This window comes from Dromiciops gliroides, chromosome 5 (assembly GCF_019393635.1).
Source record: "Dromiciops gliroides isolate mDroGli1 chromosome 5, mDroGli1.pri, whole genome shotgun sequence".
Lineage (NCBI taxonomy): Eukaryota > Metazoa > Chordata > Mammalia > Microbiotheria > Microbiotheriidae > Dromiciops > Dromiciops gliroides.
The window spans coordinates 143,709,197-143,735,031 of NC_057865.1; the positions used below are offsets into that span (position 1 = coordinate 143,709,197).

At 37.6% G+C, this 25,835-nt stretch overlaps 1 protein-coding gene across 1 annotated transcript in view; it reads right to left on the reverse strand.

The window, feature by feature from the left end:
* Positions 1 to 19,664: 19,664 nt before the first annotated feature.
* The window catches only part of SLC26A4 (solute carrier family 26 member 4), a 64,569-nt gene continuing 58,398 nt past the window's right edge, over positions 19,665 to 25,835 (reverse strand). Inside the window, exons 18-20 of the mRNA XM_043968040.1 lie at positions 22,872 to 23,017; positions 21,838 to 21,921; positions 19,665 to 20,720 (exon numbers count right to left, since the gene is read on the reverse strand). Of these exons, the coding sequence (XP_043823975.1) occupies positions 20,697 to 20,720; positions 21,838 to 21,921; positions 22,872 to 23,017 (254 nt within the window). The 3' untranslated portion in view covers positions 19,665 to 20,696. The remainder of the gene's footprint in view (positions 20,721 to 21,837; positions 21,922 to 22,871; positions 23,018 to 25,835) is intronic.

The window sequence follows — 25,835 nt, forward strand, 5'->3', positions numbered from 1 at the left end:
CCTGCTTAAAAATTCCTGAAGTGGAGGGAGGGAATTATGAAAAAGCATAGTCAAAAGCAATGTACCAGTGAATAAGCCTACATGTGGTGTTTCTCCTGATGAGAAGTTTATGGTCACAGAAATCAAGCAGGCTATAAAGCTACCATCTTATGGGATGTTTTAGTGCAGCTGAAGAGAGTCAGAGGAAGAAAAATAGGATGTAGGAATAGAGTGGGAAAGACAAAGATAAAGAGGCAATTCTCCCTTGCTTTTTCTTATGTGAATTTAAGAAAGTCCTTGCAGAATCCAGACATGAGATTCAGACAAAAGTATTAGTCACTTAATTGAGGGCTTGATATCTGAAGAGGGAGAAAGTTGAGCTGCTAAACTTTCCTGCTTCTCAGATGCCAGGTATAGACAAAAGAGCAGGTGCCTTGTGGTAGTAAGGCAGCAAGCCCAGAATTATAGACACTTCCAAACCCTTAAAACAGAAGTTCTTAATCTGCTGTGAACTTTAAAATATATTTTATAACAATTTCAATATAATTGGCTTTTTTCCTGGTAATTCTATGTTTTTAAAATTCTAGGCATTTAAACACATTCTCAGATGAAATCCATAGGCTTCAACAGACAACCAAAGGATCGTCACACACCCCCCAAAAAAGGTGACACTAAAAAAATTCAGAACCTCTGCCCTAAAACCTAAATGAGCCTGATATCTTTGTTGTTTGTTTGTTTTTGTTTTTGCAAAGCAATGAGGTTTAAGTGACTTGCCCAGGGTCACACAGCTAGTTATGTCAAGTGTCTGAGGCTGGATTTGAACTCAGGTCTTCCTGAATCCAAGGCCAGTGCTTGATCCACTGCGTCACCTAGCTGCCCTGAGCCTGGTATCTTTTTGACACTATGTCCACCAGTGGCTTTCAAGGCCATCTGTGCCAAGCCAAGATCAGCACTTCATTACATTACTTTAAAGCTTTAATGTAAGTTCTAAGTAATTTTGTAACTCCAAAGAGAGTCAAAAGATAAGTGATGTTATCAGAGAAACCTAAATATTTTTAAGATTCTCTTATTCTAAATCTTGCTCTTAACTATATTTCCATATTTTGTTGTTGTTGTTGTTGTTGTTTTTTGATGGGGCAGTGAGGGTTGAGTGACTTGCCCAGGGTCACACAGCTAGTAAGTGTCAAGTGTCTGAGGCTGGATTTGAACTCAGGTCCTCCTGAATCCAGGGCCGGTACTACGACACCCAGCTGCCCCTCCATATGGTTTTCCATGTGAAGTAAAAAGTAGAGTCAGCTTTACTTTTTTTTCCTTATTCACAGGATGCAGTAATGCTACACATAGTATTAAACAAATATCTAATAAACTTGACGAAAGCCTTTTTTGTTTTCTTTAATGAGATGCAGAATTCTTAGCTTTTGGTTAGCACAGGAAATAAGTGCCTCATTTAATATCACGTGTGAAGTAATTCAGTTTATAGAAGTGTATCATGCTAAAGAGGACACTCAGTATAGTATAATGGCTAGGGCCGGTACTACTAAGCTTAGTCAAACGTCTTACCATATTCTATATCATGGGATTTGGGCAAGATGGTTTAATGGAACTCCTTGTGAAAATGGATAGCAGCTCCAGTGAATATTAATCTGATGATGGAGAATCCTCTATAATTTTATAGGTAAAATAGAATTTCATTTTATAGCACAGTTTGATGCAACTCCAGATTTAAACATTCTATTGAAAAAATGTTCCTTGAAACGCAATTATGTATAGTAAAATCCTGACATAACATAACCAACAAAACATAATTAACCAATAATTCCAATATTGACTTTGTTCCCCAAGATGAACATTTTCAAGTATTTCCTTTGTAAATGGCTGCTAAGTTGCTTTAGAAGTACCAGCAGTCACTGGTAGCTTGAGGTAGACATCCAGTGCAATATATGATGAAAACATTACAGTACATGTCTATTTAGGGCTTCCTCTATCTCCTTCACTATATGTCTCTTTTTCTACTGACATTTTATTTGTTTTGGTTTTGGGTTTTTTTGTCTTTTTGGCAGGGCAATGAGGGTTAAGTAACTTGCCCACGGTCATACAACTAGTAAGTGTCAAGTGTCTGAGGCTGGATTTGAACTTAGGTCCTCCTGAATCCAGGGCTGGTGCTTTATCCACTGCGCCACCTAACTGCCCCCTCCTACTGACATTTTAAAATGTGATATCCATTCTATCACCTAGTCAGAGCACATTTCTTTATTTTTAAAAAAGACAGACACTGGGAAATTGCCTTTGACAAAAAACAGCTATTATTCTGGACTAGTTCTAACACACACACATGCACACATGCACACATGCACACACACACTCAGAAGTTAAAGTAGACCTGATGAGAACTTTGGGAAAGAGCAACGAAATCCACAATAGTAGAGGAAAGGAATATTGGTGTAACTAGATTTGTTCCCTTGACACAAAATCTGGAAAGTTCTCCTGAAGTGGAAAAGCTTCAAGTATTGCCCGGCAATAGATTATATCTATCATTCGAAGACCAGTTTGCTAAATTCAGATATCGTAGAGTCAGCCTCTGGATGACAAATTTTTCAGGAACTCAAGTACCTTCTAAGGCATCAAGAAATTGTGATTTGTACCCACATTTATCTATTCCCACTGTCACCACCCTAGGACAGGCCCTTATTACCATGCTTCTGCACTATTTTAATAATCTAACAAGTCTTCCTACCTCAATCCTTACTTTCTCCCACAAGAACTCTAAGCCATCCCTCACACTGCTACCCGGTATTTTCCTGCTGCATAGATCTAGTTATGTCATTACTCTCCTCAAAACCCTTCACTGATTCCCTATTATCTATCAATAAATATTTATTAAGTACCTACCATGTACCAGTCACTGTGCTTTGATCTGAAAATTCAAAAAGGGGCAGCTAGGTGGCACAGTGGATAAAGCACCAGCCCTGGATTCAGGAGGACCTAAGTTCAAATCTGGCCTCAGACACTTGACACAATAGCTATGTGACCCTGGGCAAGTCACTTATCCCTCATTGACCCACAAAAAGGAAAAAGGAAAAAAAATAGAGGCAAAAGGCAGTACCTGCCCTCAAGGAGTTTACAATTTAATGGACAAAGAATGAAAAAACCGTCATCTACAGAGTAAATTTCAGATTCTTTAGTCAAACATTCATGGTTCTCTATAACCTGGTGCCTCATTTTCTGCTACTATACTTCACTGTAAACTGTAAATTCTTGGAGGGTGGTGAGAGGGCAGTTAACTACATCTTGTCCAAACTTTGGACTATATTGTACCTAAACTCTGTATTCTTTCCCAAGATAGTGCTCTGCTCAATTTGGTGATAAATGGTAGTTGAATTGAGACATGTTCAAACAAACTCAATAGCCTTTATCTTCATTCATACAACCACCATCCCACCACCTTTTAACTAGATCTTTTAGCTAGTCTTCCTGCCTCACCTCTCTACTCTTCAATCTATCCATCACACAGCTACTAAATTAATCTTCCTAAAGTACATGCCTGATCACATAATTTGTTTTGTATAACTATTCATATTTGTGATGGGTTTTGTTTTTCTGGCCTTCCTATTGAGTGGGGGGAAAGGGGCAGAATCAGGGACTGAAAATAAAATACTGTTGAATTGTTTTAAGAATAAAAAATAAAATGCTGTACCCTTTGACCCAGAGATTCCACTGCTAGGTATATAGTTGCAAGGTAGTCATTAACAGAAAGGTCCTATTTATAGCAGCACTTTTTGTGGTAGCAAAAACTTAGAAACAAAGTAGATACCCATTGATTGGCTAATGGCTAAATTATAATGCATGAATGCAATGGAATAGTGCTGTTCCATAAGAAAACAATGAACATGATGAATACAAAGACACATGGAAAGATTTCTAAAAACTCATGAAAAGTAAGATATGCAGAACCAAGGAAACAACATATACCATGACAACAGTGTAAATGGAAAGAACAACCAACACAAAATGATCACAACTGAATGTTGTGAAATTATAAAGATAAATGTGACCTCAAAAAACAAAGATACCTCCCACAAGTCCATTGCCTGTCAGATTTTTTTTTGGGGGGGGGGGAATGTGTTCATTGGTTTTGCTGGAATTTTCCCCCTTTAAAAAAAATTAAGCAATGATTTTCAGGGAGATGGTGTGGAGACGGTGAGATCTAAGAAGAAATCTAGGTAATATAAAAACAAAAGCTATCAGTGAAACATATTTAAATATAATCTTGACAAGAGATAATGTGGATCAGAAGAAGGATTGTGGCTGAGTAGAGAAAAGGAGACAAAATCGAGATGTTATATAGGTAGAATCTACAGGATTTGACAAACTGGTTGGGTATTGCTGGACAAAGGTGAGAGAGAATAAAAGGTCAAGGATGACTCCAAGGTTGCAGATCTGGGTGCCTGAAAGGTTGACTGCACGTGTGTGTGTGTGTGTGTGTGTGTGTGTGTGTGTGTGTGTGTGAGAGAGAGAGAGAGAGAGAGAGAGAGAGATGGAGGGAGGGAGGGCAATTAGGATGACGGGTAGATTTTAGAGGGAAGGGAATCAGTTCTGTTTTGACAGTGAACTTGAGATACTTCTGAAACATGCAGGGAAAGATGTGACTGGAGCTTATGTGAGAGAGGGGGGCCACAGATAGAGATCTAGGCGTCATCTGCCTAAAAATGGTAATTGGACACAAAAGGAACTGATGAAATCATGAAGAGAGTAGAGATAGGAGGTCTGTGTCATACTCCAGGGTACTCCCATGCAGAGGGTGAGACACGGATGATTATTCAGCAGGGATGACAGGGAGGTGGTCAAAGAATCAGAGGGAACTATGTCATGAAAACCATGATGTTTAAAATCTAAATGTGTTGTCTAAAATATCTAATGTGTGGTCGACTTAAATTAGAAGCTTTAGCACCAGTCTTTGGGCATTAAGCATTTATTAAAGCATACCAGTTATTCAAGTGGAGTTCAGAAAGTTAAGAAGAGGCCTATCTAGCCTAGAGTTTCAGCCTGGTCTGGTTCTTCCTCAAGTCCTCTACCACGAGCCTGCTTCAACCACGAACTCCCCAGCAAACTGAGTGTGGAAGCTTTTTATAGGTCCGGAGCATAGGCGATCCTTACAAACTGCTTCAAGCTGGATTGGTTAGCATCATCCAAATCCATTGGTTCACTGGATTTGAAGGTGGTCTTGAGTTAAATTCAAAGTCCTTAGCTTCTTAGAACAATACCTTCTTTTTATATATATAGTTCATAGATTTTTGGTTTTGTTTTTTGTTTTTTTGGTGAGGCAATTGGGGTTAAGTGACTTGCCTGGAGTCACACAGCTAGTAAGTGTTAAGTGTCTGAGGCCAGATTTGAACTCAGGTACTCCTGAATCCAGGGCCCGTGCTCTATCCACTGCGCCACCTAGCTGCCCCAGATTTTTTTTAATTATAAAAGAATTTTATTATTTTTCCAGTTACATGTAGAGATAGTTTTCAACATTTGTTTTTATAACATTTCTAGTTTCAAATTTTTCTCCCTCCCCCTCCCTCCCCCCCCTTTCCCAAGACAGCAAGTAATCTGGTATAGGTTATATATGTACAATAACATTAAACATAATTCTGCATTAGTCATGTTATAAGAGAAGAATCAGATCAAAAAGGAAAACCTCAAAAAAGGAAAACAACAGCACCAAAAACAAAAGAAATAGTATGGTTTAATCTGCATCCATATTCCACAGTTCTTTTTTTTTTCTGGATTTGGAGAGCCTTTTCCATCATGAGTCCTTTAGAACTATCTTGTACTGTTGTATTGCTGAGAAGAATCAAATCTATCACAGTTGATCAACCCACAATGTTGTTGATACTGTGTACAATGTTCTCCTGGTTCTGCTCATCTCACTCATCATCGGTTCATGCAAGTCCTTCCAGGTTTCTCTGAAATCCATCTGCTCATTATTTCTTACAGCACAATAGAATTCCATTACATTCATATACCACAATTTGTTCGGCCATTCCCCAATTGATGGGCATCCCCTCAATTTCCAATTCCTTGCCACCACAAAAAGAGCAGCTATAAATATTTTTGTGCATGTGGGTTCTTTTCCCTTTTTTATTGTAAGGAGGAAAATTCTAGCTATACTGTCTAAAATATCTAATGAGTGGTCACCAATAAATTATGAGCTTTAGCAAGAGTTAGACTTTTAAGCATTTATTAACGAGAATAAGAATTTGGTAAAGAGAGAGAGAAAGGCCTAGATTTATCTATCTATTAAAGGGAGAGAGCATTCCTAGCACCCTTCTCCGCCAGAGTCCACACAAAAGAGAGTCATAGCACCAGCCTCTCCCTTCTTCTTCCCACAAGCAAACGTCACTTCCTGACACCAAAGAAAAGACGCATGGTCCTGCCCTCAGAGGCCCTCTCCTCATGTTGGAGCTTTCCTACAGTAAGTCTCCAGCAGGTGGTGTCATTCCAATCGTTACATTATGATCTCTTTGGGAAAAAGACCCAGTAGTGGTATTGCTGGGTCAAAGGGTATACACAGCTTTATAGCCCTTTGGGCATAATTCCAAATTGCTCTCTAGAATGGTTGGATTAATTCACAGCTCCACTAACAATGCATTAGTGTTCCAATTTTTCCATAGCTTCTCCAACATTTATTTTTTCCTTTTTTGTCATATTAGCCAATCTGATAGGTATGAGGTGGTACCTCAGAGTTGTTTTAATTTGCATTTCTCTAATCAGTAGTGATTTAGAGCATTTTTTCATATGGCAATAGATAGCTTTGATTTCTTCATCAGAAAACTGCCTTTTCATATTCTTTGACTATTTCTCAATTGGGGAATGACATAGATTCTCATAAATTTGATTTAATTCCCTAATATATTTTAGAAATGAGGCCTTTATCAGAAGTACTGGCTATAAAAATTGTTTCCCAGCTTTCTGCCTCTCTTCTAATTTTGGATGCATTGCTTCTGTCTGTACAAAAACTTTTTAATTTAATGTAATCAAAATCATCCATTTTGCATTTCATAATATTCTCTATCTCTTGTTTGGTCATAAACTGTTTTCCTTTCCAGAGATCTGAAAAGTAAACTATTCCTTCCTCTCCTAATTTACCTATGGTATCACCTTTTATGTCTAAATCATGTACCCCTTTTGACCTTAGTATAAGGTGTAAGATGTTGGTCTATGCCTAATTTCTGCCATACTGTCTTCCAGTTTTCCCAGCAGTTTTTGTCAAATACTGAGTTCCTATCCCAGAAGCTGGAGTCTTTGGGTTATCAAACAGTACATTACTAAAGTCATTTACTACTGTGTCTCCTGAGCCTAACCTATTCCATTGATCCTCTATTTCTTAACTGAACAATACCTTCTTTTTTTTTTTTAATGTATGAGGTATTTTATTTTTTCCGTTACATGTAAAGATAGTTCTCAACTTTTGTTTATACATGCTTTACAATTTCAGATTTTTCTCCCTCCCTCCCCTCCCTCCCCCCTCCCCTAGACAGCAGGTAATCTGATATAGGTTATATCTATATATCTCTATACATATACATATAGATATATATATACACACACATATATATATATATACACATAATAACATTAATCCTATTTCTGCATTAATCCTGTTACAAGAGAAAGAATCAGAGCAGTGATGCAAAACCTCAAAATAGAAAAAAAAAAAACCAACAGCACCCAAAACAAAAGAAATAATATGGTTCAATCAGCATCTATACTCCACAGTTCTTTCTTTCTTTTTTTTTTTCTTGAATTTGGAGATCCTCTTCTATCATGAGTTCCCTGGAACTCTTCTGTACCATTGCATTGGTGAGAAGAATATAGTCCATCACAGTAGGTCAACACTCAATGTTGATGATACTGTGTACAATGTTCTTCTGGTTCTGCTCATCTCACTCATCATCAGCTCACTCAAGACCCTCCAGGTTTCTCTGAACTCTTCCTGCTCATCATTTCTTACAGCACAATAGTATTCCATTGTATTCATATACCACAACTTGTCCAGCCATTCCCCAATTGATGGGCACCCCCTCAACTTCCAATTCCTTGCTACCACGTAAAGAGCAGCTATAAATATTTTTGTACATGTGGGTCCCTTTCCCCCTTCCATGATTTCTTTGGGCAAAAGACCTAAAAGTGGGATTGCTGGGTCAAAGGGTATGCACAGCTTTATCGCCTTTTGGGCATAATTCCAAATTGCTCTCCAGAATGGTTGGATCAGCTCACAGCTCCACCAACAATGCATTAGTGTTCCAATTTTCCCACAGCCTCTCCAACATTTATTATCTTCCTTTCTTGTCATTTTAGCCAATCTGATTGAACAATACCTTCTTAAGGATTAGCCAGGTGTGGTTACAATCTAATTAACTTGAAGTAGGCTAATCAGCAGTCAATCACTCTCAATTCAATCAGTTTAGATTAATCTCCAGGTGAGCCTTTGAGTATCTGCCAAATCCCATTATTTTCTCACAAAACACAAAGAGAATAAATCCAGGACAGGTCGATGAGTAGTTTCAAAGGCTACCAAGGGGTCCAAAAGGATGAGGACTGGAAAAAGGCCATTAGATTTAAACTAGATGATCTCTAATCGTTGTATCTGGTAAGCACAGCTAGAAGGTGCTTAATAAACATTTGTTGGATTGGGGAGGGGGGGGGACTTCTAGTGACCCAATCACATCAGGAGCTAGTGGTCATTCTTCCAGTATAACATAGCTCTCTCTTCCTTAGCTAGGAAGGAAGGTTAAGCTGTCCATGAGTTCAGTTTGAGGTGTAAGAGATCTATTGGTCACTTCCTCTGCTCCCCAGATAATTCTCTAGGAAGTTTGAAAGGCAATACTTCCTTAAAAAATCATATAGGGGGGCAGCTAGGTGGTGCAGTGGATAGAGCACTGGCCCTGGACTCAGGAGGACCTGAGTTCAAATCCAGCCTCAGACATTTGACAGTACTAGCTGTGTGACCCTGGGCAAGTCACTTAACCCCAGTTGCCTCACCAAAAAAAAAAAGTCACAAAAAATCATATAGGGCAGTTTCTGAATTGTCCTCCTTCACAGAGCATATTGCCCCATATTCTGTACCAACCCAGAAACTCAGTGGCAGTCTGCAGTTTTTTCATTAATATGATGCGTTTTCAAAAACATTCATTTTCCTAATATACCACTCTCCTCTATGGTACCTTCTCTTATAACAAAGAAAAGTGAGTAAGCAAAACCAAATGACAATGTGTGCAATATTTCCCCCCAAAGATCCCCTGTCAGAGGCAGTTCTAAGACCAGCACTCCCTTAGTTCAGGTTTGTAAACCAAGGCTAACCTCTCTTAAATGGAATTTAGAGCTCTCACTCCTTAAAGGGTAAGACCAGAGAATGCAAGCTCTCATTCCGCACAAGGGAAAACCAGAGAATACAAAGGCCAGTTCTTGAGATTTAAATCTCCTTCTTCCCAGAAGGGAAGGAAAACCAGAGAAAGACAATGCCTGTAAAATTAAAGAAAAGAAGGTTATTATTCAGCAGGGAAGAAAAGAAAAATGTAACATGCTGCATGGGTGCTATCTAGCCTATGCTGAATAGGACACCAGGTAGTAGATTGTGTGGTTTTATGTACATTTTAAACAAAGGCAGTTAAGGAGTTTTGAAGGGAAAAGTGGGCTTAGTCAGTGGGTTCCATTCTCAAGGGGAGGGGGGAAGTGAGGAATTCTAGGTGTTGAGGAGGTGGCCTTTAATACACAAATCAGAAAGCATCCTTGGTGATAAGCAGTTCACAGTTCAAGGCTTGATTAGAAGATGTCTTGATAAGGAGATCTCTCAAAAAACAGGATAATTCTGAGAGTCCCATAACCAGAATTGGGGAGAGCTGGAGACAATAAGGCCATAAACAGGATATGTTTGTAGCCTCATAACTTGCAGTCAGGCAAGACAGGAACGTCTCTTGAAGGCCCATAAACCACCATCACCAAATAGTTCAAGATCTGCTTCAATGCTGGTATGAGCTCAATTGGCTCATTTTCCAGGTAGATTGATTTTGGTCGCTGCAAAGGATTGTTGGTGTGTTAGCCAATGCAGCCAGTCCTCATAAGTTGTTCTGATTACCTGGATAAACTGGGGACTCAAGCAAATCAAGGAATCCATTTTCACAGGTTTGATGGTGAGATGAAATGAGGTACTTGCAAGTCATTGAATAGTTAACAAAAGAAGGTTTGCTTTGCTCTAATACAGCCAGGATATATAACAAGGACACAGTGGCACTTAGCTTGTCTGGAGCCTCATGTGGAAACTCCTCTGGTCACCAGGGTAATATATAGTGAAGGACATGATGACTGAAAATCTTCAGAAATCCACTAATTCCCAAGGGCCCCAACTCCTCACAGCTGGCATTTTTATGCCTTCAGGTGATCAGGAAGCTTAATTGTGGGAGCTGGAGCCTGCATGGCCTGGAGATAACAGTCATCTTTTCAGGAAAACTAATCCCTAAGGGTAAAGAAAAAAGGGCTCTGGGCCTCTTGGTGTTATGGATGGGGACACACTGTTTGAATATTAATATAGTCACACAGGCCTCTACCTCTTCTAGAGTAGAGATACATGACATTCTCTCCCAGACCAAGATTATTTGTTATAATTAATCTGAGCCCAGCTACTTTTTTCTTTTTTTTTTCTTTTTGGGTGAGGCAATTAGTGTTGTGACTTGACCAGGGTCACACAGCTAGTGGGTGTCAGGCATCTGAGGTCAAATTTGAACTCAGGTCCTCCTAAATCCAGTGCCAATGCTCTATCCACTATGCCACCTAGCTGCCCCCAAACTAGTGCTTTTTTGTGTGTGTGTCTTTTGTTTTGGTGAGGCAGTTGGGCTTAAGTGACTTGCCCAGGGTCACACAGCTAGTAAATGTCAGGTGTCTGAGGCTGGATTTGAACTCAGGTCCTCCTGAATCCAGGGCTGGTGCTTTATCCACTGCACCACCTAGCTGCTTCCCCAGCTACTTTTTTATATATATAAATATTTTATTATTTTCCAGTTACATTTAGAGATAGTTTTCAACATTTGTTTTTATAAGATTTCTAGTTTCAGATTTTTCTCCCTCCCTTCCCCCTCCCCAAGACAGCCCCCAGCTACTTTTTCTTTTTCTTTTTTTTTTTTTTGTGGGGCAATGAGGGTTAAGTGACTTGCCCAGGGTCACACAGCTAGTAAGTGTCAAGTGTCTGAATCTGGATTTGAACTCAGGTCCTCTCCTAAATCCGGGGCCAGTGCTTTATCCACTGTGCCACCTAGCTGTCCCCAACCCCAACTACTTTTTTTTTTTTTGAGGGGCAATTGGGGTTAAGTGACTTGCCCAGGGTCACACAGCTAGTAAGTGTTAAGTGTCTGAGGCCGGATTTGAACTCAGGTACTCCTGAATCCAGGGCCAGTGCTCTATCCGCTATCTAGCTGCCCCCCAACTACTTTTTAATGTTGTTTTCATTTATATTGTTTAATTGTATTTATCATTTCCTGCATACTTTCTCCTAAACTATTTAATGTAAATCTTTATAAGGTTTTCCCAGTATTTCCCTTCTAACAACGTAGTGTTATTCTGAAGCCCATGGAATGACTCACAATGGAAGGTACCTTAGAAATCTAGTCCAACCTCCTAAACTGTATAGATTTGAAAACTGACTTTCAGAGATATGAAGTGACTGTATTTGTTTTGTATTGAGCTGGTGGAATGTTTTCTGTTGATCAGAATACAAACAATAGAAAGAGCATTGGTCTTGTAGTTCAGGGACCTGAGTTTAAATCCCTTTCCTCAGACCCTTACTAGGTATATGATTGTGGATAAATCCTTAGAACCGCAGTTTCCTCCTCTGTAAAATGAGCTAGGAAAGGAAATGGCAAACTACTCCAGTATCTTTGCCAAGAAAACTCCAAATGGGGTCAGAAGTGTTGGATAGAATTGAAACAACTCAACTACAACTCACTCCTCATGTCTCCATAGCATGAGCACTTATTTCTTATTTTCTCAGGTTGGGGTGTCAAATCTCTGTAGAAGCCACCAGTCTTTTGATGTCATCTCGTCAGTACAAGATCAAGGGCAGAATCTCATAGATTCCTCTTCAGCTCACCTGACACCATGAATATCCCTTGGGGATGATCCCTTCATTTCCCCCCATTATTCAAAAGGGAAAGGGGAGAAAGGTATAAATATTGTCTGTTGTCAATGAATCTGTTCTTGAATACTCTGTTATCAAGGGTCACAGGCTCACAGATTTAGAGGTGGAAGGTCTCTTATATGCCTTTGAATCTAACCCTCCCTGATCATTTCATAGAAGAGGAAACAGAGACCCAGAGAGGTTAAGTGATTTGCCCATGATCACACAGCTATTAAGAATTTCAGACAGGTCTCCCAGACTCAAAGTTCAAAGCTTTCCTCCTATTCCAAAGATGGTTCTTTCTGATGTCAACTAATTTGATCATTTTTCCATTCTCTTACTCCCCAGACAAATTCAATTGATTTCTTTACTAAAGAGATATAATTGACTGGATGTTTTATATTCTTTAAGATGAAACTTTAATAACTATGCCGGACCAGAGAGCTGTTTGTGGAGATTCCACCAGGTGGCACTAATTCCAGATAAATCTGCTATGTCTGATCCATTGAACTCTGGAGTCAAAGAATTTTCAACCCACAGGGACCTTGGAGATCAAAGACAAGTATAGTCTTTTAAACAGAAGAAATTAAAGATAAGCTGAAATGTCATTATGGCAACATAAAAAATGTTACTAAGGCCCCAAAGAATTAAGCCAGTCAATAAATATTAAAACCCATCATAAACCATTTAGACAAGGTCCAGAAAAATTAAATAGCTCATTAAAACACAACTACACATAAATTTTTGTGGCTCCAAACCATGAACTTACTTCCTCACTGAAGGTAATAGAGTCAATCCTTGTATGGGGAAGCTGGCATAAAGAGACTAGGCCTCTTCCCCATTCATCTTTCCTGCCTTCTATTCTTGCCAATCTTATTTCTCATTCTGGCTTTTAATTAATCCTTTTAAAGGTGTTAATTGCTCCTTACCACTTGCATGACCTTAGGCACCTCCCATAGTCCCTCTCAGTTTCCTCATCTTTACTTTTTTTTTTTTTTTTGCAGGGCAATGAGGGTTAAGTGACTTCCCCAGGATCACACAGCTAGTAAGTGTCTGAAGTCATATTTGAACTCAGGTCTTCCTGAATCCACTGCACCACCTAGTTGCCCCCAGGTTCCTCATCTTTAAAAAGTGAGTTATTTATGCTAGATCACTGTTTACAAACAGGGCCCTTAGGTGGCTAGGTAGTAATTTCAAGGAGTCAGGGTGTTAAAATATGAATCCATGATGAAATGAATATATATCGTGTTGTAATTCATAAAACATAAATTCATTTCAAAATAATACTGAGTTGATAGCTTTTTTTTGGTCAAATTTTCTCAGACACTGAATAATGAATTCAGAAGAATTTATTTGCCAGTTAAGCTTCAGCATTTGAATTAGCAGCTTTTATTTGAATGTATTTGGGTTTGTCTTTAAGTATATGTTTTAAACGTGACATACTTTCTATTTATATAAAGGCACATGTTTGGGGAGCTTAGTACAAATCAATAAAATAACATTAACTCTCAAATTCATTGATTTCAGGGTAGTCCAGGTAAAGGTACACCAAATATCTTGCTTCATAGGATTGAGTATTTGTTACACTCACCCCCCCCCCAAAGAGTTTAAATAATGGCATTTTTATATGAAAATTAAAAGGCTTTCTGTCCATCTTTGAAAAATAGGGGTAGAGAGGAAAGGAATTCTTATCATTCGGGCTCCACTGAAAGGGATTTAACTTTAAATGTAGAGTTTGCTTTAAATGGACTCTTCTGTTTAATAATTACCACCAGGGTATTTGTGAAATACTTAATCATGAGAGGGCATACAAAGGTTTTTTGTTTGTTTTTTTACTTCTATAGTCTCTTTTGTTGCTGAATTTTGAGCCAGATCTTTAATATTTTAGTGAGAAAATGTTAATAGGTAGGGAGAAAGCACACAGTATTGAACTATATACCACTCTCCACACTTCAAGATTTGCTATCTTATAAAAATGAGTGATTTCTTCACCAATGCAGATCAAAGTGTTTATAGATCAGGGGTTCTTAACCTTTTTTAAAAAGTGTCCTGTGCCAGTCTGGTGAAGCCTATGGACCTTTTCTCAGAATAAAGGTTTTGAATGCATAAAATGAAACATATAAAATTACAAAGGAAATAAATTATATTGAAATACAATTATTAATTTTTTTCAAAGCAAAGTTCATGAACTTCAGGTTAAGAACCCCTGAAATAGAAGATCTTTGATACCTGTCCTGGACACAAAATTTATCACTCTGAGACCAATGAATTTAGCTGATCTGGTCCTCAGATACATCATATTAGCAGGTTTATTCTCTAAGAGAGAGGCAGATCACTTTTTCCATAGGCTTGATGGGGTGTCACACTCTGAAGAATTATTCATTCACTGTCATCAGTCCCTGCTTGTTTGTGGGATACCAAGATTCCCCTAGCTCTCCTAGTGTCTTGGCGAAAATAACATTTCCCCCCTTAATTCAGCCTAGAAATATTAGTATTTAAAAACAAATGAACAAACATAACTAGACAATTAAAGTAAAAAAGCAACATATTCTTTTTTTGGTTTTGTTTTCTTTCAATACATTTATTATTTATTTTTAACATTCGTTTAAAAATTGAATTCCAAATTCTCTTATCTCCTTCCCACTCCTCCCTCACCCATTGAGAAGGCAAGACATTTAATAACAATTACACATGTGAAATCATGTACAACATATGTCCATATTAGCCGTGTTGGGGAAGAAAGAAAGGAAGGAAGGAAGGAAAGAAAGAAGGAAGAAAGAGAAAGGGAGAGAAAAAATCGTGATTCAATCAAAGAAACATATTCTAAGGCACAAATGATGAGGGTAAAATGATTAGATTTATGAGGGAAAGGGGTAGAAATTGCCTTTTGTGAAATAGGACTAGGTCATATGATCTAAAGGAAGGAGAAAAAATACAAGGCTTGGAGCAGAGGCTGAAGAGAATGACACAGAAAATAGCTTTTAAAATGGGATAGAAGGATTGCCAAGAGACAATGAGGGCATTTGTTTTTTTTAATTTATGGAATAAAACAAGCATTTCCATGACATAGTATAATAAAACAAATAATAAAATAAAAAATAATTGGAGAAATATTCATTGTTCATGGATAGACAGGGCCAAAAGAATAAAACTGCCAATTTTACCCAAACTAATTTATGTGTTCAACTCCATCCCAATTAAATGCCAAAATATTTTTTTTTTTTACTAAGTTAGAAAAAATAATAACAAAATTCATTTGGAAGGGGCAGCTAGGTGGTACAGTGGATAGAGCACGGGTCCTGGATTCAGGAGGACCTGAGTTCAAATCCAGCCTCAGACACTTAACACTTACTAGCTGTGTGACCCTAGGCAAGTCACTTAACTCCAATTGCCTCACCCCCCAAAAAAAATTCATTTGGAAGAACAAAAAGTCAAGACTATTAAAGGAAATAGTGGGAAAAAATACCTAATGGAAGAAGGTTTAGCGTACTAGATCTTAAACTATATTATAAAGCAGTAATTATCAAAATTAGTATTAGCTAAGCAATAGAAAGGTAAATCAATGGAATAGAATAGACTTCCAATTTACAGTAGTAAATAAACATAATGTATCTGACAAGTATAAAGACTAAAGATTTCTGGAGAAGAATTCATTATTTGGTAAAAATTGTTGGGAAAATTGAAAAGCAGGATGGCAAGAACTGGGCATAAACCATATCTTATACCATGTACCAAGATAAGGTCAAAATGGTTATATGACTTAGATATAAAGAGATATTTCAGCCTCAGACACTTAACACTTACTAGCTGTGTCACCCTGGGCAAGTCACTTAACCCTAATTGCCTCACTAAAAAAAAATAAAAAAAAAAAAAGAAAATTAGAAGAACATGGAGCATATTACTTATCAGACTTATGGGTAGGAGAACAATTTCTAAAGAAACAAGATAGATAGTAAAGTTGGGTGTAAAGTGGATAACTTGGATTACATTATATTAAAAAGGTTTTGTACAAATAAAACAAATGTAGTCAAAATCAGAAAGAAAGAAGAAAATTGGGGGGAAATTTAAAGTTTCTCAACTAAAGATCTCAGAGGAAGGGCCATTTATGAACCTTAAGTTTGTTATGGGTAAAGACCTTGATTTTTTTTCCCCCAAGAGCAAGAAAGGAGAAATCAGAGAGCAAACTCACTAACTTTCAGAGGCAATCCATTTCAATTTTGGCTGTGTGTAATTTAAGATTCTAAATGTGGATTCTAATCTGTTCCCCCAGTTTTGGGGGAAACTGACTAAAATCACTGATAAAACGAGTTTAGTTTTTTTTGGGTTTATTGGAAAATAGAAAGAAAAAGATTGAGAAACAGAATTCCAACAGCCTGGCACTCCTATCTTTCCTCAAATTTCCTGTGAAGTCCTCTGCCACCACCACCACCAAGTCAGGAACCCAAAAGCCCAAGCGCTCTCCGCACAGGCTCCCTTTACTCCTTCCTGTCTCCTCCCAGAAAATAGGAGGCTCCTCAAGTTGATTGGCTGGTAGCCTTGATAGACAGCACCCATGAGCAAACGTCATTTCCTGACGCCAAGGAAAAGCCACAATGTCTCAGGCATTTTCCTCATGGTGGAGCTTTCCCACAGCAAGTCTCCAGTAGGTGGCATCATTCCAACCATTACAGTTGTTTCTAATCGTTAGGAAGTTTTTCTTTATACTGAGTCAAAACCTGATGCTCTAATTCCAAAAATAAGTAAAAGAAATACAATCTCACTTTCACATGACAGCCCTTCAAAATTAGTTGAAGACAATTATCATGTCACCCCTAAGTACAATATTCTCCAAACTAAAGTTCTCCAGTTCCTTTAACCAATCTAATAGAACATGTTTTAGTCTCCTTGCTTTCTTTGTTGTCCTCTAGAACAGGCCTTCTTAAACTTTCCACTCACAACCCCTTTTAGCCCAAGAAATTTTTACATGATCTCGGGCATATAGGTATATAAAATAAGTATACATAATCTTTTGCTGTTGCCCAATTTTTTTGAACCCCAGATTCAGACCGCATGTGAGGTTGTGACCCACAGTTTAAAAGCTTTACTCTGGATGTGCTGTAACTGTCATTATCTTTCCTAAAATGTGGTAAGCAGAGTAGAACAAAGTACTCCTGACATGTTCTGATCAAGAGAGAAGAATGGGACTCAACCTCAGTCATCCTGGACATTTTGATAATATTAAATTAGTTTGTTTTTGCTGTGACATAAAATTCTGGCTTTAACTATTTCTAGAATCCAGAAGTCAAAATGAAGCACGTAGTCTTTCAAAGATTAAACTCAAGGTAACCTATCAGGTTTGGTTTTTTTTAATACTAAAGACCCTTTGAGGCAATGACTAGTAAATTGAGACACTTGTAAGGCTACAAAATAAATATTTATATCATTCTTTCATGTGCACAATTATTATACCTTGAGACCCAGGCAGAGATCTCCAGGAACAGCTCACCAAAGACTGCAATATTAGGAGACTTAGTGCTAAGGTTCTGACAGGTGATTTTTCCGAATTTGGGGTTGGTTGTGTCTATAAATTGTTTGTGAATATATGCATAATTTATTTTTGCTCTTCATTTAATAAAACATTTCTCTGAAAATTGTATCCAGTGAGCTTAGAAGTGAGGAGATAGTGATGACCTTGTGGGTTGTCAAGTGGAGAGATATTCTTGGTTTTTGTTTTATTTTGTTTTGGTGAGGCAATTGGGGTTAAGTGACTTGCCCAGGGTCACACAGCTAGTAAGTGTCACTGTGCCACCTAGCTGCCCCTATTCTTGGTTTTTGAGTTGGAGTTTGGGCCATTTGAAGTATGAGATGTCTAAAGAGGTAACCCTGTCCTTAATTCTATAAGCATGTACCCCACCACAAGGGTTTATATATATACAATTTTATATTCTCTGTTCTTAGTTGGAGATGAATGTTTCCCATTTCTCACCAGTGGGGGGGGGGAGGGGGGATGGAAAGCCCAACTCAATGAATTGCTTTTTTGCTTATATGTGAACCATGATTCATTTTTCTTAGGGTCAGTGTAGCTACTAATAAAAAACAGTTGCCCGTCCCAGGACCTCATGAGCCCTGATCCAGTTTCCCATAAATTGTTACCATTAATACAACTACACAAACTCATTAGTCAGATTGAGGTAGGATTCAAGATTTAAAAACAACCATGGCAGTAAATGCCTCTTTTCTAAACGAAATTTCACACAAGCCAGATGGGAATGTAGGTATGAAAATGGTGTGAAAAATGCTGGAATGGAAGCAATAAAGGAAAATTGGGAAAAGCAAGGTTTGTTTTCTATGTTATGTTTAATAATTCTAAAGAATGCATCACAGTCATTTAAAAGGTAACTTTACATTAATAAAAATATGTGCAAATATTTTCCATATGTACATGATTTCCTTATTATTTAAATCTCTTTACAATATCAAAATCTTATCCATAAAAGTTTAAAATATAACAAAATAGGCCTTTCATTTCAAGCAAAACTTTCAGTGAAGGTACAACTATGGAAAAATTTATTATTCATAAAAATGCATAGGGAAATAGCATTCTTAGAAGCTATTTGGAAAATCTGCCACATCATATCAATTTCTAATTCTTAACCCTATGATAATTATTTCTGTTTGTTTTTCAGGAGAAAAATGAAGAACAACAAAAGTCAGATTCCGTCTTTGGATATTTATGCTTAGCCACAAGATATATGGGAATTTCACACATGTATGCCAAGTACAGAATCTAGCCTTTGAACAAGAAATTCTCAATTTGGTCACTGTGTAGTTTTGTTTTGCTTTTCTCTAAGTGCAACTTCCTTAATTTCTAGGATGAAAGAAATTCACGGACCCAATTGTACTCCAATATTTCTTACAAAACCCAATAATGCACTGGTACTCTGAAAATATTAGGTAAGCATAACCATAATAAAGTTTGTTGCCTAAAATACTGAATTTTTTCAATTGTGTGTGTGTGTGTGTGTGTATATATATATATATATATGTATATATATATATATATGTATACACCTACTGTCTACACCAAAATCCCTTTAAAAAATTTAGAGCATCTTAAATGATAGTGCTTTCCACAGTTTCATAATTTTCAACATTGAATATTTTCTCTGATATAGTTTTTGATTTATATGTTATAAGTTTAAGATTTACTAAAATCTATTTTTATACAAAATGCAAGAAATTTTAAAGAAAGCTTATAGAAGCATTTAATTGCAATGTACCTATAAGTATTAATATCATAAATAGCTTTTGTTTTAAAAGATCTGAATTTTAAAGTGCTCACACAATTATTTTAATGTTAAATTTTAAAATAGCCTGCACTATTTAGCTCAAATCAACAATGACTTTTAAAAACAAACACATGGGGGGGCAGCTAGGTGGTGCAGTGGATAGAGCACTGGCCCTGGATTCAGGAGGACCTGAGTTCAAATCCAGCCTCAGACACTTAACACTTACTAGCTGTGTGACCCTAGGCAAGTCACTTAACCCCAAATGCCTCACAAAAAAACAAAAACAAAAACAAAAAAACCCACACACACATGGAATATGCATATACAGATATGCACATGGATCCATGCATAACAATTTCCTTTTTAAAATGTTATAGACTGTCTGACCTTAGAAAAATTCCTATTTTCTCTTGTTTCAGTTGTATTTATTTAGTTATATAGTCCTTAAAATTATCACTTTTTTAAAAGGATCATTATTCTGTCTTGACTTCTTCTTCCCTCAACTCTCATACACCTCTCTGCAGAAGTATATTTTTCATAAGTACAATTTTATAGCTTCTGAATTCTGGTTAGGTCTCTATTCACAAACAGTAACATTTCTTTATCAGAGGAAAAAAGATTCACTTTAATTACATTACCAAAATAGACTATCATGTCATTTTTGCCTTGGTCAATGAATCAGTGTAAATATTTGTGGTCTTTATTTTCCATTGCTTTATGCTTCAGGCAGACCCGCCTACAGTGATAAAGATGGATACTTTCAGAATAACAAAAAAAATAATCCTAGTCATTCCAAATGCATCACTACTAGTGATTTACATTTCCAGACTGGAAATAAACATGTACCCCTTTTAACATTGCTAGCAAATCTGTGCCTTTTCATGGAAGAATCTTCACTGTATATTCAGCATATACTCTTTTTTTTTTTAGTGAGGCAACTGGGGTTAAGTGACTTGCCCAGGGTCACACAGCTAGTAAGTGTTAAGTGTCCGAGGCCGGATTTGAACTCAAGTACTCCTGACTCCAGAGCCAGTGCTCTATCCACTGGGCCACCTAGCTGCCCCCCAGCATATACTCTTAAAATTTGCTTGAACCGTTTTTCTCATTAGCCACTCTGTGGCTTAATGACAGTCTTAGGAGAAAAACATGCAAATCGTTTTCAAATATGCAATAGAAACCAAATGAATTTTAAAATTCAAGGAAATAATCAAGATAGAAAATGCTTGCATAATATAATATTGGTTTGCAAATATTGCCATACAGTCCATGGTGGTGCCAACTTCAGTAGCCTTCCATCATGAAGCAAGTCTACGCATTGCCTGCAGAAACAAAGAAAGTTGATTGATACATCTGAATTAAACTGGAATCTAAGTCTTCTTTCCCCAATTCCAGATTATATAAACTTCTCTCAAGTGTACTCATTTTTGTTGTATCTCACAATAGATGTGTTTCAGAAAAGTTGAATGCAAACTGAATTTTTAAAATCTAATCATATTATAAATGAACTAGAGAAGCAACTGATTTAAAGGAACTATGTCCAGAGTCCTCTTAAAAGGCAGGTGATAAACTAAATTTATCAGCTTTTTAAAGTCTCATTTGAGGGCCTATTTAAAGCAATGGTACACCTGTGTTTTATCCTGATTATAAAAAATTTAATCAAAATATATTACATATATACATATGCATATATGGGGGGGGTTTTGGGGGGGCAGGGCAATGGAGGTTAAGTGACTTGCCCAGGGTCACACAGCTAGTAAGTGTCAAGTGTCTGAGGCCAGATTTGAACTCAGGTCCTCCTGAATCCAGGGCCAGTGCTTTATCCACTGCGCCACCTAGCTGCCCCATATATGTATTGTGATATAGTTATATAACATACTTCTCAACCACCTTTGCTACCAATTTCAGTTTTGTAGACAGAACAAAGCTAGGTCAGTTACATATGTGTAAGAACCAGAAATCAAAATTAGCCCAATGATTTTAGCCATGATTTTCTTTAAAAACAAAGATAAATGTGAACTCAATTTCATAAAGAGGTTGCGAATTAAAAAGCTGTTTAGTCATTAAAGAAAAACTTAAAAGAAACATAAAAGAAAAACTTAGGAGATACGTGAATAGGCTAACATCAGCGTGGAGCATCATAGATTGCTCCAGAAGGCAGAAATGCGATCAAAGGGTAGGAGCTATATGGAGGCAGAGTTGGGTGCAAACACGTAATATTTTCATAGTGTAAACTGTCAAAAAATAGAACTATCCCGCAGAGCAGGGAGATATTTATCACTGGAAGTCCATAAGCAGAGTCAGGCTGATTCTTTGTGATCCCTTTTGTAGCTATTTCTCTTTGGTCAATTCCCAGTCAGACATTCATAATCTGTGCTTTTCAACTCATTATAAAAAAAATGACAATTTATTTTATTTGAAAAAAAATAATAATCGTACCTCATCCTGGACATCAAGATTATCTTCCTTCACCTCTCTGTCCATTAATTCAAGAGGATCTTTATATTCTTGTATCAGATGAATCTGGACAGAGAGAATGAAGTTAATGCTCAGAGAACATAATTACCCATTCCAATGACCTAGCTAACTTTGCTGCTGTAGACATGACTGAAGTGCTATAAATCCACACATAAATGATGAGGATAAACTGAGAAAGTTAGAAGCAGATACATAACTGAAGGTGCAGGCATTTGCTTTGGGTTTAGCTCTCAGAGAGGCATTGTAGGGGGATAGAGAGATGGGGTACAGGTTCCTCTATCTTCTGGCTTATCCCAAATCATGCTCAAGTAACACTTACTGGAAAACCAAGAGGTACATAGTCAATGATAAATATTTACTACATATATCTGCCACATGCCAGGAAGGTCAATAGAGATGCAAATAAGTAGAAAACAGGACCATGGCTTGACATCAGATACAAGGAAAGCCAAATACAGTTCTGAGGAAAGGTAGGATCACTGAGACATGTAGTCTGTTCCTGAAACAAATTCAGTGGTGTTGAGAGAAAACAGGATTCCGAATGCTGAAGTTACTCAATAGACCTGTCTTCTTCAAGTCAGACCACAACAGAGATTTTTTTGAGTCCAGATTCCCTATGTAATTGGTGAGAAGGCTCACAGAATATGGAAGCTTATAAAAAAAAAAAAAAAAACCAGTGGGTTTCTTTTATTTTGTGAAGACAATATAAAATCTGAACAGATCCTCATGTTTCTTCCCAGCTAAAGTATGAAATGGTAGACTGTTTCTGAGTTCATTTCTAAATGAATCCAAATAGCTAAGAATTGTAGAATTTAAGGTATTTTCACAATTTACAAACCTGACTTTCATCTATAGTCTTCTGAAAAAAATACATGACTAATGTCACATATGACTAAACATACTACATCAAGTATGGGTGTCTTCTAATTTGACCAAATGACTTTTATAAAACTTCCTACCTCTTTCAAAGAAAGGCACAGAGATCAAATGTTTACCTTTTCCAAGATAGGGTCTTCAATAGTTTGCATTTTAATTTGACTCTGTATATATAATACAGCATCATGAACAGTCAGGAAGAACATGTCCTTTACGATATTATCTTCATAGAAACCACATTGCTCCAGCTTTGCTATCACATGGTCTTAGAATGAAATATTAAAAAAAAAATATGTTCAAGTTAAGAGTAATGAGAGTACAACCCTATACCAAAGAAGCAGATTATTAATATCTTCTTGCCTCTGACTCCAGAAGTCAACACATATATTCAATTTGTATTCCCAAGGGAGCAAGGGCATTTTCCAAATACTGACTAGTCATAAAAGTTTACACAGCTTACACATATATCCTTATTTGCATGTCAATTCTCTCATTAGAAAGTAAGCTCCTTAAGTAAAGGGATCACATTTTTGCCCTTCTTAGTATTCTCCCCAGGGCTTAGCACAGTACTTTGCACATAGTAAGCATTTAATAAATACTTGTTGACTGACTGGCAATATCCTTAAAATAATCACACACACATACATTAAAAAATAATAATAATACAGCCGAGCTGGAAAAGTGCTTATGACTTCCTGCCTAAAGGTAATTAATAATATTTATCATATGAGATGGTTTTCTGAGAAGAAGGCTATAAGACTATTAAGGATAATTATGATGATGCAAAAAAAGAGAAGATGCTAATAAGAAACTTTTTAAGGAAATTTAAAAAATATTTTATTAATCAACAAGTTTTAAATGCTTACTATGTGCCAGGCACTGTGCTAAATTCTGAGGATACAAGGAAATGCATAAAACAATCCCTGCCTTTAAGGGGTTTACATTCTAATGGCGGTACACAACATGTAAATAGTTAAGTCTGTAAAAATAGACACAGAGTACATATATGCACCATTCCAAGAGCTCATATTCTCCCAACACATGCAAGATATTCATGCAATAGCTAGTCCAATTACTCTAATTAGCCCCATTACTCCAATCTTGACTTTAAGCAGAGATATCCTAATACATTTTTTTTTCTGACTAAAAACCTTTTTTTTTCTATAAGAAAATTTCTGCCTCTCCAGATAGCTATTGTTTCCCTTTATCTACACTACATTCAATAATTCAGTATATTTGTGCAGGTAACTAAATATGTGTGTGTTTTCTGCACAAATTTAGCACTTGATTACATAGTTTTCTTATATTTTTTTGCTTGATTCATATGTGTGTATAGTGAGGGTAGGAGATTAATCAGAGGACTTCTGACCAATTGAGTTCCCCTATCCCACTTGATGAAATTATGGCATATAAAGGACATATACTAGAGCTGATGAGATGTTGATGAAATTGCAAACCAGCCATATTCCTGGTGACAAAATATGTAGCTCAGATTTCAAGTTTGCTTTTACAAGAATACACACACACACACACACACACACACAAAATCCCACTGCATCACTTCATAATAACTTACAAGCTGCAGCCCTTCTGATGCCCACTTTCTCAAGCAAATTTCAGGTCTTTGTCAAGGTAAAGGGCCGTATTTATTGTATATCTTATGATGCAGTAAGAGCTGTGAGTAGAGAAGGACTGGTCTGAGTCACTTCTACCCCCTTCACCTTCCCCACCCCCTTCCACTAGGCCTCCAGCCCTGAGGCTCAGAGTTGTGGTAGCTGGTTTAACCTGCTTGTGCAGCCTGGGGTTCAGGTGGAGCAGCAGCCTGAGGCCATAGACCCTGCCACTAGCTTCCCTTTTGCCAGAGTAGCTTTTTATAGTCAGGTTCTTTTTTGTTTGTTTGCTCATTCTTCCAGCCTATTTCTTGATTTTGGATTTTATGTTAGTGTTGGCCTCTGCCCACTTCTGGAGAAGGGGGGATGTCTGACTTGAGCTCCTGTCCTTTTATGTCCTCCTATAGCTTTCACAGACCAGTCTGGGGGCTTGCAAGTTTTCAGTGCTTCCAAAGTGGTGTGTTCAGGAAAGAAGTATGTTCACTGCTCTCCTGGTCTGAGCTCTGCAAGTTCTTGACCCAAGTTTGAGTCTGTTGGCTTGTGTGTGGTTGAGTTTCAGTAGACCCTTGCTGGACTCAGTCATTCTTGGCCCTCTGGGAGGTTCTGCAGATTCAGAGTGACTGAACTGCTGGCTCCCCTTTGGTCTGGGACATTCCTCCCTTGGTTATTCCATTGCAGGCTTTTATGCTGGACTAAAGGCTAGAACTGAGTAGCAGGTCTACTCCTGGGCTCAGAGTCACATAGCTAAGTTTCTGGAACTTGTTCCATGCTCAGTACTCAGCTAGGCCCTGTGCTCCCTTTTTTTTTTTTTTCAGGGCAATGGTGACTTGCCCAGGATCACACAGCTAGTGAGTGTTAAAGTGTCTGAGGCCAGATTTGAACTCAGGTCCTACTGAATCCAAGGCCGGTGCTTTATCCACTGCACCACCTAGCTGCCCCCAGCCCTGTGCTACCTCGAACTGCTCCTTTCTACCCTGTATCTAGGACCCAGAACTGGGTAATAGGCAACAGAGCTTCCAGATGGCACCTGTTCCTGCTTCTAGTACCCTGAGATCTTTCTGGTCCAGGGCTTCCCACTCAGGTACTTCCTTTTCTCTACTCTGCCCTGTTAGCCAGACCTCACCCCTGTATTTATGACTTTTTCTTGATTTTCCCCTATCAGAATCCAGTCTGACCATTTTCTATGTTGTTGTAGAGAAAGTGTGCTAGGGAAGGTAGACCAAAATATTTCCTCTCACTTCATCATCTTGACTCCACTTGGGGGCCAATATTATAGTATTTATGTATTTCTTAACCATCTAACATGTATAAAACTATCCTAATTTTTAAAATGTAACACTGACCAGCACCATGCCCTTAAGCTCATTTCCCCCATAAGCTCTGTGGTTCTTATTATATAATTTTTCATAGTGGAGTGCTTTTGGAGAACATGTATGTTCAACCCAGTCACCAGATCATGGGTTTCAATGCATT